The sequence below is a fragment of the Drosophila eugracilis genome, unplaced genomic scaffold (genome assembly GCF_018153835.1).
Source record: "Drosophila eugracilis isolate 14026-0451.02 unplaced genomic scaffold, ASM1815383v1 contig_415, whole genome shotgun sequence".
In the NCBI taxonomy this organism is placed as follows: Eukaryota; Metazoa; Arthropoda; class Insecta; order Diptera; family Drosophilidae; genus Drosophila; species Drosophila eugracilis.
Window position 1 is genome coordinate 417,956 of NW_024573278.1, and position 18,988 is coordinate 436,943.

The following is an 18,988-nucleotide window of genomic DNA, read 5'->3' on the forward strand; positions in this document are numbered from 1 at the left end:
GAACCAATCGATGCATCGTTTGGAATAACATCGATAGTTTTGTGTTCCACCTCTATTGTTATTGTTTTTTTGATTAAAATAAAATCATTTTTCTCGCATAAATGACGGCCAATTTGTTGAACCTGAATGTGGACACGCTGTTTGAGCAGCACAGCGTGTCCGAGATCGACGCGGTGCACAAGAAGATCCAGTCGGTGGTGGAGAACAAGCGCGAAGAGCTGCGCACCCATGTCGGGTAAGTGATGTGGCACCTTTGGGAGATGAAATCTCTGGTTAAAAATATTTTTCAATCCTTAAGCGAGCGGTACCGGGATCTTCTCCAAGCGGCGGACACAATCGCGGCTATGCAGGCGTCGGCGGGCACGCTTATGGAGCAAGTCCGACACGTACAGGCCAACTGCCGCAGTCTTAATGAGCAGCAGCTCCTGGGCTTCCAGACCTCCGCGAATCCGAGTCCCAAGGAGGCGGTTCTGCAGCAAAGAAACGCCGGAAAGAAGCTGCAGACCTACTACGGCACAATGGCACAAATCAAACTGCTCACAGCTCTTCCGGAACTGATCTGGACGCACCTGGACAACGACCGTTTCTATGCCGCAACTGAGCTGTTCATCTTCAGCCGGCATATAAGCACAGGTTTGCAACTAGACGGGCAGAGTGCCCTGATGCAGAAACTTCCGGTGGCCCGCAAGCAGTGGGAGATTCTGCGTCCATTTCACGTCACCATTAAACAGGCCGTGCTGGCCGCTCTTGAGCGGGAGGAACTCCTACCCGAGATGGCCGTAGACTGCCTCCAGAGTCTTCTCCTGCTGGACAAAAGTGAAATTAGTGCTGTGCTGAAAACCTTTTTGGGCCTGCGTTCCTCGGCCTTTCTCAACTGTCTGCAGAGCAGACCGTCGGAACCACGTCGTGTTAAGGAACGCATTCTGGCCAGCTTAACCGTTCTGAACAGTACCGTGGAACTACTGGATAAGTGTTTGCTGGGTAAAGTGTTGTTTTATTAACGTATCCCGTAAAAAAGACACAATAGCAAAGATAGAATCAGGATTATCATGAGGTACTCCCATTGAAATTGGCAACTGGCTGAAGAAGTATCCAAATGCTTACTTTGCTCCAGTGCCCTATAATGCATTATGGTTACCATTGGATATGGACTTGACCATTTGACTCCGCATGCTTCCATCAGAACATCCGTGTAAGTCGAACTATGATGCATACAGGTCACATAGTCCGCTTTTCCCAGAATGACCATCGTGGAATTCTTGTCAATACCGTCAAAACATTGAAATTTGGTGCCATTTGTCGGCGACAAGGTCTGACAGTGACTCATTGCTTTGTTACGAAAGAGGACAACATATGTGCTTGGCTGTTTGTCCAAGAAGTAGATTGAGTAAAAATCGCCAATCTCAATGTGACTGTCGTAGAACTTAGCCTTTAACTTTCCCGTGTACTTGCCTGAGCAAAGAAGCCGCAGGACTCCTTTCACTTCGACTCCGCAGAGTCTAGCTAGTTTCAAAGTCGAGTCAGTCATTTTTTGGCTAAAAAAGAATAAGTAGTTAACCAGAAATTTTAAACATTTAGTTTGAGCCTACTAAGAACTTCAGGGGATCTGTAATGAATTATTTTAATGATTCATCTTTTCTTCCATATAGGTGAAAGTCTTCTCTTTACTCGCCTGGCAGAATGTTCTTCGTCGAGTTGTCCGCCCAGCATCAACCGGATGGAAAGCAGCGAGCGTCAACTTGCAAACCTTTTGCCTGACATCATAGCCGGGTTTTAAACCGCAGTTTGAGGTTCCTCAGTTAACACCTGAGCTACTGGGCTCTTCACTCCAACAGTGGTTAGACAAGATGAACGCCCTAGCAGCGGCTCACTTGCAGCAAGTATTCGCTCTTGTAAGCAATATGCAGACTATCCAGGACATCAAGACGGCAGCAAGGACCAATGGTCGACCGGATTTCGTCCGTCTAGAACAGCAACTTCATTTGAAGCACAGCCAGTTGGACTTCTACGTGCGAAAGTACGTTCCACTGATTAACGCTAGAGTTCGGGAGATCATACGCAGCAGTTGGGCGGCAGCTATGAAGCAGACCTACGAGCAGGTGCTTTTGCTAATCGAAGCTGGACAATCTCAAACGGCGCAACAAATTTGGAAAGAACAGAGCGAAGATCTGCCTTTAAGTTTGGCGGCGGCACTCAGTGATCAACCAAAGCGGTTGGCTAATCGGACTAAGGGCTATGATGGAGCCACCATGGAGTTGTGCAAACGTTTTGACTCAAATCTAGCGGATATCGTCCAGGAGCTCAATGTGATGCTACAAGAGCAGACGACGCGGGCAGAGGACAAACTTTCCCTCATCCAATTCCTGCGCGAGACGGCCGAGGAGCAACTAACAGAGTATCTGACGAATTTGAAGGGTCTACAACTTCGAGAGCGTCCTGCTCTGCTTCTAGCTTTGCGAAATAGTCTGGCTTTGGTAGAACTGTGTCCCAACTTAAAGCTCTGCTTCTGCCAGCCTTCAAGTTGGCGCCAGTATACTGACAACTTAGCAGGAGTCGGGATCGAGCACTGGCAGCGAATTTGCGGCCTGATCGAAGAGGAGATGCTATCTTTCTGGCTGCTCATCGTTGACGATGTGCTTGCCGGGCATAGTTGCGATGATAAGCTACCGAAAGTAATTAACCATGAAGTGGTTCTTAGTGATTTTGCGGTAATTATTTTGAATAGCTTTTCAAATGTGTTTTAAATTATTTTTATTATTTTTTAGTTGTGGCAAACCTTGACTCTGGAACAGCGGGACGAAGAACAAGAGCAAAGTGTCCAATCCACTATTCGCATTCCCAGTCAGCCGCGTCTTTCCCTGCAGACGTATCTCCATCAGTTGATCAATGCATTGAACCTAGCTGTTCCCCAAACTCTGCCACCAAAGGTATTGCAAGCGTTCATCCAGCGGCTTTTAGGAAAACTGCTAAGTCACTACGAAGGATTGGCCCAGGCGGAATGTACCAAATGCAGTCAGAACATCGCCCTGCAGTTGTTCTTCGATCTTAAGTTCCTTGAACGGGTGTTTGCCATCACACGCGAGGAGCGTGCTCTTTACGACCAGATACATTCTCAACAAAACCAACTTCGCGACTGCATAGATCCCTTTGATTTCGAGCTGTTTGCGGAGCACATAACTGCACATGTAGCTAGAGCTGCAATCCGTCTTCAGGGCGAACTGGGAGTGCTGACACCCTCGACAATTGCGGCAAATCAAGGCGCATCGGCAGCCAGCTCTTTGGCCCACGAAGCAGATCCCAATGTTTTGTGTCTTAGCTCATCGGGATCCACATCGCTCTGGTTCCCTCTGCTGCCTATTGTGATGCCCCAGGCTGCTGGAAGAGTTAGTGGCATTGAACGGAAATCCCTCACACAAGAGTCAGCTGATAAAGTGAGTAAAAGGACTTAAGATATACGGGGTTGTAGGTCCTCACTTTAAGCATCTCATTTTGATTTCTTTTCAAAGCATGGGTTACATGAATCTTTAGATACTTATTCCATAATATCTATAGATATACAGCCATAGTATTCCAATATTGAACCACCACTTAAAGAGGAGGACCTCACACCGTTGTTTAAATATTTTTATCATAAAGATACTTTATCGAGTTATAAATGTATGTTCCTACGTTTCTTTCCTAGGATTTCTATCGATTGCAATCCTAAGTCAATAGTTTCAACATTTGCTCTGGTTGGGTAGAAATGGTATTTGATAGTTGATATTTTGTTATCATTCCTCGTTTGCATGCTGCATGATAATAATTGTTTAACCAAAACTTGCTTAGAGTGAGCAAAGTTCGCACACTTTGCTCTTATTAGATGCTTCATTTCCGAATTCGGAAACCTCTTCAAACTGAAGCAGCAGTTTAATTAAACTAATTTGGTCCATCCAGTAATAAATAAACCAGAATGCCGCAAGACAAATTTTAATTAGGTGCAACTTTCCGCCACCCCACTCCCGCTCCTGCTCCTTAACCGCCCATCTCCACTTCGCCCACAAGTGCTTGGCAAAAGTTTCGCTTGAAACCGAAACCGAAATTTCCAAGTGGATGGAGAATATCAGAATATCAGCAGAATGATTGTGTATATATTGTAGACGCGTGTGCGAGTGCGAGTGCCTTAGATGCTAATTAATGAATCGCTGCAATTATTGAAATCAAATCGCTGGGCAAATGTTAATTTATGGCCATGGCTACTTGGCCGTTACTCGCATGTTTTGTAATTAGCTGCGATCTCCGACGGTATAAATCGTTCTCTAATTATGTCTGCTTTCTGTTCTGCTGTTTGTTGCTCACCATAAATCTGAGAGTCCAACCGCAAATTAACAGATTAATCAGACAAACTACCAATTAATAGTCCTAATTAATTAATAACATTTCTCTTTATCCCTCTATCTCTGCTTTCACCCTTAGACGGCGACGGCGACAACGACTCCGACCAGGAAGACGGGGGGCAATGGAGCTCGCAAGGGAGACACTAGCAAATCCAAATCGAGCGCTGCTTCCTTCTTCGGGATGTCGCAGGAATGGTTCCGCTAGGGGATTCAGATCAAGTGGCCTGTGAAGTGCATCCAACTGGAATACGGATGGGATGCTACCTCCATTGTTAAGCCGAGCATTCAAAATGTTTAACCTGTGTCCAAAGTATATTTGTAGAAGAGGCGGCCTCCGCCAAATAATTTTAAGAGATTCGCATACATTATAGATACATATATTATGATATCACTTTTAATTTCAACTTAACTCTAAATTTGTAATTTTTAATGCGCTTTGATGTTGCTACCGTTGTTATTTCTTGCCTCCTTTCTTGCCGCCGCCTGCGGCTGCCTTTTGGTCCTGTCCTTTCTTGGCTCCACCTTTGTCAGCACCGCCTCCATCGCCTCCTTTGTTTTTATTTCCGGATCCACCTCCGCCTCCACCGCCACCGCCCTTTTTCTGTGGGCAAAGAAACACGGAAAGATTTCTCTTTGAGTTGGGACTGTGCAAATAACGAGCCACGGTTATTTAAAGTTGCGGAGCAAAGTCAGTAAATGAGAAAAAGGTTAGTTGGGCCAGCATTGCAATGAGGGAGGACCTGCTACCAAAGGGTTAGAAGTTCTTTAATTACATTCAAAATAAATTATTATTTCCATCATCCGTGTTATAATAATGTAATTATATTTCAGCTAATTTTTCCGACAAAATAGTTTATTAAAATAAAAATAGTAAGAACCAAATGTATGTAGGCAATAATTTAAATTTTGTTTTGATTGCTAAAATAAATTAATAACTATTGAAAGTTTAATTAAATGGTTGTATATATACTAACATTGAGTAGAAACACTTAAAATATTGTGAATATATTTCCGCTCCGCTTAAATTTATGAACTTTTTAAATAGCAACTAAGTTTACTTTGAATTTTCTGCATTAACTCTGTCGGGAGTGAGGCAAACTGAATAAGCACTTAGATGAAGATTATAAGTAGTTAGACTCACAATTAGTACGCAAGTTGCATAACACAAATATTGCTTACATTGCCGCCACCGCCTCCTCCACCACCACCACCTCCTCCGCCTCCACCACCGCCGCCTCCGCCTCCTTTATTTTTACCCATCCTATCAACTTCTCAGGACAGCAATTATTAAATTTATTTGGTTTATTTTGTGTGGCTTGCTGTTGGTTTTCGGCTAGAGCAAACTTTGGCCCCAGCTGGCAAATTGCAACTAATAAGCATCGCCATTGCCGCAAAGCGAAATGCATGAAATTAAATCATTTGGCCAGGAAAAGAAGGCCAAAATAAACGTTGAGAGCAAAACACAAAATGCGCAACAGCCAAAGGCGGCGAGCGGAAGGGAAAGGCGCCAATGTTTTCTGGGGAGATCATGAAGGGTTGCGGTGGCCAGGGGGATTTGGCCCCGGGTATAGCAAAGCTGGCTGCAATGGCCAATGGCTCTTAACTGATTTAATCATTACCTGGCACCTCTCTCTCTCCCTGTGGCCGGAAGGAATGGAAAGTGTTTCTCTCGCGGCGACTGTTGGATTATTTTGTAGTGCTTCCCCTCCTCTTTTCGACACTTCTGTTCCGATTCGTTTCGGTTTCTACATTTGCATTTGGCCATTTCCGCCCATGGCCATGGCATTGACATTGGCCACCTCCGCCTCTCGCGTTTCTGGTTCTGTGGCCAATGGAAGGCAATACGTCGGTAATCCCACGGCTCAGTCGAGTAGCCCACGGATACGAGCAGTGCAACAAGACGGTATTTATAGATGCAACGAGAGTCGAGGAATATAGTCGAGGCTAAGAGAGATTTTGGGGGATTTCAATGGGAAAGAAATGGCCAAAAGGGCGATTGAAAACGTTAAGATATGCGAAGAGAGGTAAAAGAGTGAATAAGGCAAAAATGGTTCAATTACGTAGATAAGCCGGGGGATAACAGAAAAGATTGTTCCGTTTAATAGAAAAGTTAAAGGAATTGAAATGTTAAGTATAGCCATTCTCATCCTTATGTCCATATATCGCTATCCGAATCTATATTATGAATTTGTTGTGATATTTTTGAATTAATTATATTTCCATATGCTTCCGTCTATCCTGTAATTCGATATAAAAAACCTTTAAGATGTGAGAAAGTCAATATATTTGAAAATGCCTTTTTTGTAAAAACAAACTAAAAGCTAAATAAATGTAATTTTCTTAATGCGAACAACTTTTCTTTAATTACCAGACCAGTTGACCAGGGGGAAGCCTAATTGGAACGGAATACATTTAACAGCTTTCCACCTGCCTGCCTTCGAAAGAAAGCTGTCCGAGTCTGATTTTCTTCATATGCTAATTAGAGTTATCAAAAAGTTTCTCTGTCGGTGCCACAGGACAGTGGAAACTCAATGCATACATAATGAGTCCCTTTTACCTTTTCTGCAGCTTCTCCTACGATTTTTCCATTTTCTCACCAAACAGATGTTAGAAAACAGACAAGAAAAAAATAGGACAGGACACCCGTCGGTGTCAGCTAATTAAATTAGATGTTTTATATACGTTGAGGCGTAAGTGAAACCGATATCACCCAATGAAAATGAAAGCACCAACTCAAGGAAAACTCAACAAGTCGAAATCTGCACATGGCAACTAGCCTAAAACCAAATTAGAAGTGAAAAGTATGAAATAAGCTCATAAAATTAAGCTCACACATGCTCCGGGAAAAACAATTTGGGGAAGGGGAATGCGGATGACCCGTATCCGGAGGCGAGGCTAACAAAGTCGCAAGTCCGGACATTTGCTGCAGGTGCGGCTGGCAAAACTTGCACCTGAAAGATAAACCCCCTCCGTACCGAAGCGGACGGACACTTTGAATTTAAACGAAATGGGCGGACTTTCTGGGACTGGCTAAATACATACGGAAAAGCGAGAGAGATAGCCGGGATAAGTACGGAGTTGGCTCTGTAAAAGTGCGGAACTTTAATTAAGTTTTGGTTCTCCCAGCTGACTGACATCTTGAATTACAAATGAAAAACTTGTGTGCAGCAGCAATAGCAGCAGCGGCAGCAGAAGGAAAAGCAGCCAAAGGAAACGGGCCAAAAAGAAGCGACACAGAAAAGGGCAAAAAAATAAAATGAAAGAAAAAAAACCGTATAGAAATGTAAGAAAAGTGAGGAAAAACCCAGGAAAAACCAGTGCATAATAACACACTGAACTGCAAGAGGTGGATCTGAAGCAAAAAACAGTTCCTGCAACAGAATGCGAATAAGTTGCACAGCCAGCAATTCACGGAAAGAAAATAAAGAAAAGTACAACCACTGGGCGGGAAACCCAAACAACTACCTTAGCCAGTTAGCCAGTTGGCTAGTTAGCCGCTATAAGAATACCCAACTCACTGGTACCGCGAATCTCTTCCAACTGGCCGGCCCTTAAAGTACGGGTATCCCAAAAATCGAACAAGAGCAGTAGCGACAAAAAAAAAAAAAATAGTTCCATTCATGGCCATCCAACGGAAATTCTTCCGCCAAAAGTCTACCTACGGAATACCCTTAGATAAGCTCGTGCCAATTATCAAATTTTATTTCATCCGATTTCTAGGTAATTCCCTCGCATGATGACGATAGTTTTGGCTTCGGAAAATTAATTCTCTACTTCAAGCCATAGCCTGATAAGATTACCACAAATCAAATCAAAGTGCAGTGTCTGTAATGTCGGGTACATAAGCCACCACAGAAACCTTATCAAAAGCCCATTAAGCCATTACCATTAAGCGCGAACTGCTTGCATCGGCTTAGTTCCCAGGCACTTATTACTTAATTGCCCATATGAACAATAATTAAAAACTACTTAAACTTTAATGAGGAATGTTTTGAATCAGCTTTGATGATCCGATCGGACAAGTATTACCTATTTGGTAAATAAGAGTTAAGATATCACTCTCTCTTCTATATAATGCTTTCTTAATGTTACGAAATAATAAAGATAACATTAATTTGAGATTCCAAAACTTTGTTTATACAAGTACTTTCCTAGGTAGCAACCATTTCTGGATAAGAGCAACCAAAGGTCTGCTGTAAGCGGAACTTCATCCACAACCGAACTTCATCATCGGCAGCCTTGCCACAGAATTTGGTTTTAGTTCACGTGCCACCGGGAACGGAAAGTTGATTTTCTCTGCCGGCTGCCATTGCTGGAAAATCAGGAAACAGATGTTTGCAAATATCTTGCGAGTGAACTTTTTCGCCAAGGTATTTAAATAACGTTTTCGCTGCACCAACTTTTTGTCAGCCGCAACGCAGAGAGGAAAAAAGGGAAAATAAAACCCGAAAAATGTAAAGAAAAGCATTGAAAGCTGTCCAAAAGAAACCCCATTCAATTTCAGTGAATTGGGTAGATTTCGTTTCAGGGAATTTCCTGAATTATCATGGCTCTGTTGAAAGGGATACCATTTTGTATTTATATCGAAAGCCGGCTAAATATACTTTGAAATGGCCCAAGAAAACACTTTCAGTGCGCGTGCCAATATCGATAATCCGCTGAAGACCAATGAAAATGTTGGCCAAAAAAGCTCTAACTTTCCATTACGGTTTTCGTATCACGCATTTAGAAATCATGAGGTATTCCCAGTTTAAAGTCCAAAGTTTATTAGCGCACATTCAGATATATCATAAAAAAACCCCGGGGAATATATTTTAAAGGTTTGTTATTATATTTATCTCTAATATAAAGCTTTCGCTGAAAGGGCTATCATTTATAAATAAAACATATATATAGACTCAACTTTCTTCACGTGCTATCACATTACATAAGCTTTACAGATAAAGGAAAATCCAAAATCCGGAAGACACTCTAGAGAATGAGTCAAAATTTAATAACTCTTATCACCACAGAAGACACCCTTCAATTAAAGAACCCAGCGTTAGCTATCTGATAATATATGCATAAAAGCCACTCTCGTGGTCAACTTTGGTCAATGCCTTTTATCTTTCATTAATACCTTGCACTTAACCTAGGCTATGCTTATCACTGGGAGATAAGCCCCTTGGGGATCCGTGTCTTTATAAGTAGCCCCAACTAGCCAATAGTCCCACAGATAGTGGCCGATCTTCCGGGTGTGCATTCAAACTCTATTACAGCCAAAATGTCCAAGTTACCGTGCAGCTACGATGCGGAGAACAAGATCTGGAAGGGTATTCCGCAAAACAATCCCTTCAAGCCGGATGTTTCTCTGGGTCGGATCATCTTTAAGAACATGAGGAACTGGCCCAAGAACGTGTGCCAGGTGAGTAAATAGGAATTGTTACCCCTCCCAGGACCTCCTAATGGATAATGGCTTCCCAGATTTCCGACACCGAGGGTGTGGAGGTTACCTTCGGACAGGCTCTCACCTGGGCAATTCGCATTGCCCAGCACCTGAAGAGCCGCGGTCTAGACCACAAGGATATCATCGGTATCTCCGCCAGGAACACCACTTATATAATGCCAACGGCCGTGGCCTGTTTCTTCCACGGCACTCCTTTCCAGTCGGCAAACCCGATCCTAGAGGAATGTAAGTCTATCCGAAATATCCTTTAAAATTCCTTTAAAATATTTTTCCTTTCTTATAGCCACACTTAAGCACTTATACACCATCTCCAAGCCAAAGATCATCTTCACCGATGCTGATCATTACGAGAAATTATTCTCCGCTACTAAGGATTTCAAGCCTGAGATTATTCTAACCACCGGATCTAAGGATGGTGTCCTCAGCATTCAGGATCTGCTGCATCCTACCAAGACAGAGTTCTTCTACCAGTGAGTTTAGTTAATGGCATAGTTCTAAGGATCAGGGTATTTATCTCATCATTATTAGGCCAACTCCGCTGAAGGAAGGACCCAAGCAAACCGTCGCGATCCTCACCTCATCGGGAACTACTGGAATGCCCAAGGCTGTGTGCATCTCCAACGATATCCTGACCCAAGAGACAGTGTAAGTACTTTCAATTCTTTAGGCATTTTAAGAAAAAAAGCTGAAAGTGATAACTAACTTATTTGAAAACTAATGATTACTAATTTCTAAATATTATTTTTTTTTTTTATAGCTTTGTCAATGGCTACGATACGATCTACATTTCGGCTAGTCTGGACTGGATCACTGGTCTGTGGGCCACCATCTTCAGCACGGTGAATGGATGCACTAGGATCATCAGCAGCAAGCCTTTCACGGCCGACTACTTTGTTCATTTGGTCAGCAAGTACGGCATTACATATGCCCTGATTCCACCAGAGCACTGCTGTTCCTTGTTGGACTGCCCCACCGCCACGCCGGAGAAGTTGGGCAGCCTGACGAAGCTGAACTTCGGAGGTGGACGTATGACTCAGGCCACAGTAGAAAAAATCAAGAAGCTTGCTCCCAACGGAGTGCTCAACTCCTCCTACGGTATGACCGAGGTTGGCTTCATTGTGTTCAACCATGGACATCTGAAGCTGACGGCTGCTGGCAACCCACTGCCCGGTATTCAGGTTAAGATCGTGGACGACGATGGCAACAAATTGGGAGTTAACCAGACCGGTGAGATCATCGTCCACAACGGTTTTAACTGGAATGGATACTTTGCCGATCCGGTGGCCACCAAGGAGATGCAGGACGAGGAGGGCTGGTTCCACACTGGCGACATGGGTTACTTCGATGAGGATGACTACCTGTACATGACGGACCGCAAGAAGGAGGTGCTCAAGTGGAAGGGTCTGCAGATGTGGCCCGCCGAAGTGGAAGCAGTCATCGATGAGATGCCGGAGGTTAAGCGTGTTTGCGTGATCGGAGTGTACGATGAGACCCAAGGAGATGTTCCCGGAGCTCTGGTTGTTCGGGAAGATAATGCCAACCTGACCGCCCAGCAGGTGATTGACTACGTGGCCAAGCGTCTGCCCGACATCCAGAAGCAGCTGCGAGCCGGTGTCCAGTTCGCGGATGAGATTCCCCAGAACCACAATGGAAAGGCCGTCCGCCGATATGCCCGTGATCTCTTCGTTGCCCTATCCAAGAAGAACTGATAACCGAGAACTGCCCATGCGTTAATTTGGAGTAATTTAGCCTTGATTAAGTTTATTAAGTTAGGGAAACTTTTTGATTTCTGTTTTTTCGTTTTAATTTGCAAAATGCTTCTTGAAAGTGGCCCATAACCTTCGCTACTCAAACCAATGTCGATGTGCACTTATCAAATAAACAAAATGATGAAGTATGAGAATGTTCAATATCTTATAGATAAAAGGTTTGTTCACTTGTTTAAAAGACTGAGTGCTAGGGTATCTAAACTCTTATTCAGCAAAAGGCTTCTATCATTGAACAAATCACTTGTTCAAATCCACCTGCTATCACTTAGGGGTCAAAGACACGTAACAAATCTCTGTGAAATACCCACGGCCCAAATAACATTTCAAAAAACAATTGCCGACAACATTTGATTAACGTTGCCATCCCATCAATTTGGTTATAAAAATATTGTGTGAGTTTGGGCCGGAATTTGGGCCATAACTCAACGGGAATTGTGTCGCTGTTTCTTTATGGCTAAACACTTTCATTGGGTAAACAAAGAATTGCCATTTTGCGTCAAGGGCCATCCGACTCTTGCTCCCCCATCATCGCATCCTCTCCAGGAATAAAAAATCATTTTATTTAGTCATAAAAATCGCACGCATAGAATTGGCCAGGGGAGCAGCATGTGGGAGAATGGGCTAACGGGTGCCAAATCACGGGGGCCGAACAAAAAGAAGCTTTTCACGAAATTAAAGGTAAATAAAATGTTTATGAGTGGAGAGCAAGCGCGCTCATATGATTTCACATTCGATTGAATAACATTTACACACGCAAGCGAGCGCCACACGAAGGATTCGCAATCTGTGCCCGGATCTCAATACTCCGCCTCCCGGATCCATCCGTGGATTCCTTGTATGGCGTAGGGATAGCTGGCACCCAAAGACGGGCAATAAATTCAAACATGTGCACATAAATTTTTATTTCGATTTGCTGAGCCGCTGTCAGTGGCGTCCTTACCCCGCATACCAGCTCCCCCGCTCCCCATTCGGTTTTATGAACTGTGAATATGCGCATGATGAAGTTGCCAAAGGATCTCGGCGGAAGTGAATCGTTCGGCATGCGGTTCACTCAATGTGCGTGTGTGTTTGTGGGCGCCCGTCAAAAGGAGGCGGCTGCAGAAGGAGGAGGTGGTGTTGGCTGGGGCAAACGTCAACGGCATCACAAATTATTGCATCTCCGTGTGCCGGGAATCAGGCGATGGGCAACATGCTCGATTTATTGACACAAAATTGAAGGTGTAACATCTGTTATTTTCACGCTTTGATTACCTTTCTTCTAGAGATGTTAAATATGATTTTATCATCATCTAACTGATATTCGAGTAATATATTTAAAACTACATTTTTAAGTAATTAAGCTTGTTGAATTTAACTTAGCTTTAAATGAAACACTAATCAGAAAAGTCTATTATTACATATACAAAGCACCTTTAGCCATAGACAGTTCATTATGGTTTTGTTGAATATTCTGTTACTTTCACCGTCTTTAGTTATAATAATTTTACCCTTAATATAGACAATATTTTCCACTGTTACAACAAACAAGCAACAAATTCTGTGGAGCAGCGGCACGAGGAGAATTCAAAGCCGTCAGTCAATTGACTTGTGCAAGCGAAGGAACGGAACGGAAACGGCAATGGGATTGGGAGTACTGAAGTCGGCGGCAAACGATCCCCTCGCCTGCATAAGTCAAATATCGAAAATGTCAACTCCTGATTGAAGACCCCCGAAAGCCATGCTGCAGCAGTTCAATCAAGCTTGAAATATGCAGAAATCAGCAAATAGTTTAGGGCGACAGAATAAAAAAAAGATATGCAAAAAATGTCAAATTGACCTTTGCCTCTTGTGAGAATTGAACTCACGGCCCCTGGTTTACAAGACCAGTGCTCTGCCACTGAGCTAAAGAGGCTCACATTTTTCAGGCGGTAAAAAAGTAAATTTAAGCTACCTTCTTGGCTACATTATTGGTTCTTCCAGTGAAGAAAGGTATCTCGCAGAAACAGAAACGAACAATAAACACATGTTTAAACAGTTGTCAACTGATAACTGCTCCAATTTCGATTGACAACGAAAGGTGCGCAAGTATCCATTCATTTGGGCAATCACTCAGCTGCGTTGGCTAATTAAAACTGTGGAGATGCACCCCAATTAGTAGCTGCCCGAGATGCAGTTTTCAATTTCCCAATGCCAACTGTCTGTCTATCGTCTCGTTGTGTCGGTAATTGATAAACTGGCGCACTGAGGCAAATACTCTCGCATTCGCATTCGCATTGGCATTGGCATTCGTGTGCAGCACTCGCTCACTCGAGTCTGTTTATTTGGCAAATTGGCAAATCAATTGCCTGAACCGAATAAGCTGCCACACATCAGCAGCATCATCATCACCTGAGATGTCGCGTTCTATCGAATAGCGCTCTCTCGAAGCACCAGACACCGCAAAAGTAATTGGCGCAATCAATGAAATTAATTGAACGCATCGAAATCTTGTATGATCTTTGCCAAACTCATTTGCGGTGGCATTTTGGGTAGCAAATGCAGATGGGAGTAGAAATATGCAGCCACATGCTAGGCCACTTCCTGTTTAAATATTTGCTGACCCACATAAATTCTTAAAGAAACACTGTGGCTGATGTCACCAATAAAACTGAATCAATATTCAGTCTGCGGGTAGCAGAAAAATCTCTTTAATGTATTGGTATTTACCCATTTAACCTCTGAATTTAAAGTGTATTGTTGCATACTTTTAGACACCCATATAAGTGATTTAAAAATCCTCGTACATATACCACTTCCCGCACACCGCCTCACATTGCCTAACCACTCTCCGTTCAAATATTTAGACATGTGCCCAACTGCCCTGCATTATTCCTTAAAGCACTCACTTAGCCAGGGGTCATAATTCATTCAAGTAGCCCAGCCTTAAGACCGAAGGCAAACACTCTCGAGCGCAAGATCCAGTAAAGGGTGGGGTGAAGGGTGGAGAGCCGTAGAACAATTTCGTTACCAGTCGGAGCCACTTATAAAGTGCAGGAACACGTATACGCACCGTTGCGTCAGTAGAACTCCCCCTTGGGCAGATTATCTGGCAGCAACAGCAGCATACTTAACAACTATTTATCGAGTTTTTCAATATTTTTAATGCCACTTTAAATACTTGACGCGATTATTTTCCACCGATTTTCCTTTGCATACATACAAATACCTATACATATATATAAAAGATTGTATATATATTTAAAACCCTGTTTTTGCCCCTCAACCAGCACTTTTTGATCCCGCGAAAGTAAAGTTTCAAGTGCCAAACACACGCAAACTTTTTGCTCTGTTGCAGCAGCATGCAAGTTTGCTGCCACCGAGAGACATAAAACTTTTATAGAAGTTATTAAAAGTGCGACGAAATGAAGGAGGGGATCGGTCTGCGGAGGGGCAGATCTGGTAGCAGGTTTCAGCGCCAAAGAGTTGAGAGAAAGAAAGAGAGAGAAATGATTCATTTGCCATTCAATAAATCTCCGCTTTACTTTACTACACCAGGCAGCTGGCCGGCAGTTCTTACTTCCGCACACTCAAAAGAAACTCACTGTCAGTTACAGGAGTGTCTTCCAAAAGTACATAATTAAATAATCTAGTTTTTAGTAAAAGTATTTAAAGTGATTAAAGAGTATCAATTAGCGTGATGAGTGAGCATAAGGAATATACGAAGTTCTCGTAAGCTTTAGTATTACATAATCCTACTTTCCAAAATTATTTTATCTGCTTGTTTGTATATTAATTACACTTTACTAACACCCAAAATTTAACTATATTTAATAACTATTTAATTAGTTTTAAATTTTTCTTTAAGTTCATTCTCGGATTTCGCGTTGCTGCATCGGACGGACGCTTTAAGTAATGACCATCAACGGCTGGACGCCGACGGCGCCAGTTTGTACATTGTTATCTGCTAAGGACTGCGGGATTATACGCCGAGTCCAAGGTGCAAGGCCCAACCCCATACCAAACTGCATGTACCCCGCCGAACCCTTCACCCCTCCCATCCCGTTCATTATTCAAACGCATTAACAGAAGTTGTCCGGCTGCAGCAGGACAATTTTCGTGATATCCTTGACTTGGCATAACTTTGTCGGAGGTGCCCAGGGCTGGTCTGTTCCTCCTGTTCCTGCTGTTTTACTCCGCCGGCTCCTGCTCGTGCTCCTCCTCTTGGCCCTAGTACTGCGAAAAGTTTCCCTGCTGCACTCGAACAATAACAGAGCCAAGTATTTAAATGCAAATTAGCCCCAAATGATGCAATCATAATGCAAGTGGCTCCAGGACCAGACCATACCAGACCAGACCCAAAGGCTCGTGGGAAAGAAAGAAGGAAGTGATGGGGATAAAACGGTTAGGAGACTGGGTTCCTGTACTGGGTTCGCTTTTAATTTCCACTTGCCTGGGCTCATTTAGCACAATTTGGCAGCCACTCATAATTTCCACTTCTTTTTCTTGCGCTCAAATTAATTTCCACCTCTATTTTTATGTTATCCTTGCAGCAATCCTTGCTTTTATACTGCTGCCCACTTGCAAAACGGAGTTTGGCTGAAGCTCGTTATGGCTACGGAAGATAAATGCATTTCAACACATGTTGTTGAAAGTTAATTTCCGAAAAACGTTGCTCATTTATTGTTAAATGTGCATTTAGTTTTCTTCCGTCGCTTTGCCTCCTAGTATTCTTTTTTTGTTACGCTTCGACTGTGGTAATGCCTTTTTGATGGTTGGATTTGGATCCAGGCATTTCTTGCCTGATGCAGTTTAAATGAGCTGAGAGCTCGAGCTGGTCAAGCCTTTGAAGTGGCCCAGTCCGGAATTATTCAAATGCTCTCTCGCCATCGCATTCGCATTCCCACGAAATTGCCAGAGTTCAAATCTTTAGCCCACAGCTAACTATTTCCAGCTGGTGCAAAAATGGCCAAAACTTGGCAATCGAATAGCCGACTCGGCCACAAACACAATCAGCCAGCTCCCGAAATGAGCAACTTGAGAATTGAACTCGATGCCAGAACAAAAGAACACACACACAGTCCGGACAATCCGGACAATCCGGGTGGGAAGGAGAAACTTTTGGTGTTATAATCTGTACCAAATTTAAGTGCTCTTGATATTGCTAATTAACACACAGCCATTCGCACATGCATGAAAGCCATTTGCGAAATTGGAAAAACAAAGACAACGGGCCACCAAAGACTTTTTGCGCTTGGCGGTTGGAAGTCGAGTGTAATTGTGATTGGGTTGGTGTTGGTGTTGCTTTTGGCTGGCAGTTCATTATTTGGCCAGCTGCTCCTGGATCAGTTAGTTCCTTGGATTGGGGGCTGCACTTGGATGTCTTCCAACGAGTACCATTCGTTTTTTGGTTCAGTAAGGCACTACTGCAGCGGGGCGTATGCGTGATATGTGCGACAACAATGCAAGCTGAGATATTCCGAAGAAGAAACTTTCGAGATATCCAGTGAATCTGTCGGTCTGTCCCTTTTCGGGGCGGAATCTGGCAATGAACGCTTGAGAACACACTTTAAAGTCCATTAGCGTTGAGTGGCCACAAAGGCACGACAGCCGAAGCAACTCCAGGACCCAATCAAACAATTGCAAGTCGCATTGCATATTTATTTATGTATATTCGAATGTATTACAGTCGTACATATTTAGCACAATTTATTCAATTGACAAATTGCCGGTCTGCGACATTTGTCACATGAAAATATGGATGGCCACAAAGAGAGCGAATGAAAATTTTTGTCTATTATTTGTGTTACTTTGCGGTTGTCAAAATATTGATCCCGCCATAAAGCAAAGGAAAAATCTTTTTCGCTTTTTATTGCTGCTACTTTATTGAAGTTTTGTGGTAGGAGAAAAAAAAAATAGATGGAAGAAAAGCAAAAGAATCCAAAAGATATTCCATGAAATATTGTAACTGCTGCAAATTATCGTTCTTCGTTGCTAACATAAAACTTTTACCACCACCAGCCACTCAGCCAGTCCGCCCTTCGCAAAAACCCTGGAATAACTCTATGCAAATGACTCAGACATTTTGCAATTGATGCTGCTCGGGGGAATGGAAATGCAAGACTAGCGAACAAGCTTAAAGTTCTTTAAAATACGCAAAATGCTCTTTTCAATGGCATCCAGCAGTATTGTCCTACTCCTAAAGTTAGCAATTAATATGGGCCGTGTGGCTGGGACATGTAATGAAAATGCTTTCAGCTTAATTCCATCGATTCGGGTCGGCAAAATCATTGGTCGCAACCGAAACCATGTCAGGAGACATTAGCAGGAGACACGACTCGCCATTATTCCGGAAATCTTCGATAATTTCCCATAATCCACAAGCTTCCCCACATACTCGTATGTAGTCAACTCCCCACAGACAACAAACAGAGCAGAACAATACGCACAATGGCATTGGCAATCAGCACTTGAGAGTAGGTGCACTGAGAAAAATAAAAGCCTGAAACATTGTTCTATCTTATTAAATCTAGGCTGATTTTCTTGCTTATCCCAGTTCAACCAAGGAGGACTCTGAACAAGCCAATATCAAAGTCTTAAACCAACTTCCATGCTGATATACGAAAACAAGACTTATTTTTCCTTGTGCAAAAGAGCTTATTGTGAGATTGTGGCTTTAGAACAATGTCTCACTGACTGACTGAGAAAATGAGTGGGAAACTACTTGGGGAATGGGTCATGGGGCATTGGGAAAGGGTTCATGACGAGACATTGGCATTGGCCGCCAGTTGGCTGGCTACAAAGTATAAAACACAGAAAAAGAAACTTTCGCCATTCCCAGGGCAAAAACGATGGGGGGAACTTTCAACATTTACTGCTTGGTGGCTGTTGTAACAAAGTTACAAGTAGCATTTGAAACTTGTCCTGCGAGCTGAGGAGCTTCCTATTGCCTCTGTCCCACATTGCGTATGAGTGATTTTTATGAGCTTCACTCTGCACGTCATGCGTGTATGGTTGTTGTTTGTTATTGTCTGGCCCAAGTTTTCCCTCCCTTCTCTGCCTAGTTTTCATCTGTGGGCCCGAGGGCAGTCGTAATTATACGAACATGACAAGTGCAATTTGCCGGGGGCTCAGCCCTCACACTCTCTTCACCTCAGTTGCTCTCTCGACTTGGCTTCTTCTAATTCTGGTCCTTTTGTTGTGCTCAGACTAATCAAATTAAATCACTTAATTGCATAAATTAGCCCTCTGGCCAAAGGAAAAACGTAAAAAATATAATATAAACTTTTTACTTACAATTTTAGGTTGGTCTGTATCTTGGAGCCAAACATGTTTAGAAGGCATCTGAATTACCAAGAAATGTTTTGATACATTTGAGCTTTCGTTGTTCACTGAACTGAGACTTGGCCAATAAATTAAGTTAGTTCGTGGCCTCAGCATAGGTT

General features: G+C 43.1%; 3 protein-coding genes and 1 non-coding gene across 6 annotated transcripts; 2 read left to right on the forward strand and 2 right to left on the reverse strand.

Moving 5' to 3' along the window:
• The first annotated feature begins 28 nt into the window (after window positions 1-28).
• LOC108111795 (conserved oligomeric Golgi complex subunit 1) lies at window positions 29-4,782 on the forward strand. The gene is given in 6 exon segments (XM_017221385.2): window positions 29-235; window positions 299-981; window positions 1,650-1,768; window positions 1,770-2,708; window positions 2,766-3,431; window positions 4,453-4,782. Coding segments are annotated over 6 exon segments (2,667 nt in total). The 5' UTR covers window positions 29-101; the 3' UTR covers window positions 4,579-4,782.
• On the reverse strand, window positions 4,735-6,153 carry LOC108111797 (putative glycine-rich cell wall structural protein 1). Of its 3 annotated transcripts, none has more exons than XR_001772597.2 (2): window positions 5,515-5,841; window positions 4,735-4,974 (listed from the first exon to the last, which is right to left on the reverse strand). XR_001772597.2 is itself a non-coding variant. In XM_041818923.1 (2 exons), exons 1-2 carry the CDS (start codon window positions 6,136-6,138, stop codon window positions 4,800-4,802), a joined length of 321 nt encoding a protein of 106 aa, XP_041674857.1. In that variant the 5' UTR covers window positions 6,139-6,153; the 3' UTR covers window positions 4,735-4,799. The 3 variants fall into 3 exon arrangements, 2 of the variants coding, with proteins under 2 accessions (XP_041674857.1, XP_017076876.2); XM_041818923.1 differs by lacking the exon at window positions 5,515-5,841 and adding an exon at window positions 5,993-6,153; XM_017221387.2 differs by having other exon boundaries at window positions 5,553-5,745.
• A 3,446-nt stretch (window positions 6,154-9,599) lies between these two features.
• On the forward strand, window positions 9,600-11,716 carry LOC108111728 (4-coumarate--CoA ligase 1). The gene is made up of 5 exons (XM_017221281.2): window positions 9,600-9,777; window positions 9,837-10,044; window positions 10,103-10,289; window positions 10,348-10,464; window positions 10,577-11,716. Exons 1-5 carry the CDS (start codon window positions 9,637-9,639, stop codon window positions 11,526-11,528), a joined length of 1,605 nt encoding a protein of 534 aa, XP_017076770.1. The 5' UTR covers window positions 9,600-9,636; the 3' UTR covers window positions 11,529-11,716.
• Window positions 11,717-13,407: 1,691 nt separating this feature from the next.
• Window positions 13,408-13,479, reverse strand: Trnat-ugu. Its single transcript has one exon. It is a non-coding gene; the product is annotated as a tRNA-Thr (tRNA).
• Between the last annotated feature and the right edge of the window lie 5,509 nt (window positions 13,480-18,988).

What these genes read in the sequence shown, in the direction of transcription:
- LOC108111797 (XM_041818923.1), bottom strand. Translation starts at nt 6,138, where the DNA reads ATGGCCAAATGCAAATGTAGAAACCGAAACGAATCGGAACAGAAGTGT. An exon ending in GGGAGAGAGAGAGGTGCCAG is followed by an intron (nt 4,975 to 5,992) that starts GTAATGATTAAA and finishes CTTTGCCCACAG; the next exon opens with AAAAAGGGCGGTGGCGGTGG.
- LOC108111728 (XM_017221281.2), top strand. Translation starts at nt 9,637, where the DNA reads ATGTCCAAGTTACCGTGCAGCTACGATGCGGAGAACAAGATCTGGAAG. An exon ending in AAGACAGAGTTCTTCTACCA is followed by an intron (nt 10,290 to 10,347) that starts GTGAGTTTAGTT and finishes CATCATTATTAG; the next exon opens with GCCAACTCCGCTGAAGGAAG. An exon ending in ATCCTGACCCAAGAGACAGT is followed by an intron (nt 10,465 to 10,576) that starts GTAAGTACTTTC and finishes TTTTTTTTATAG; the next exon opens with CTTTGTCAATGGCTACGATA.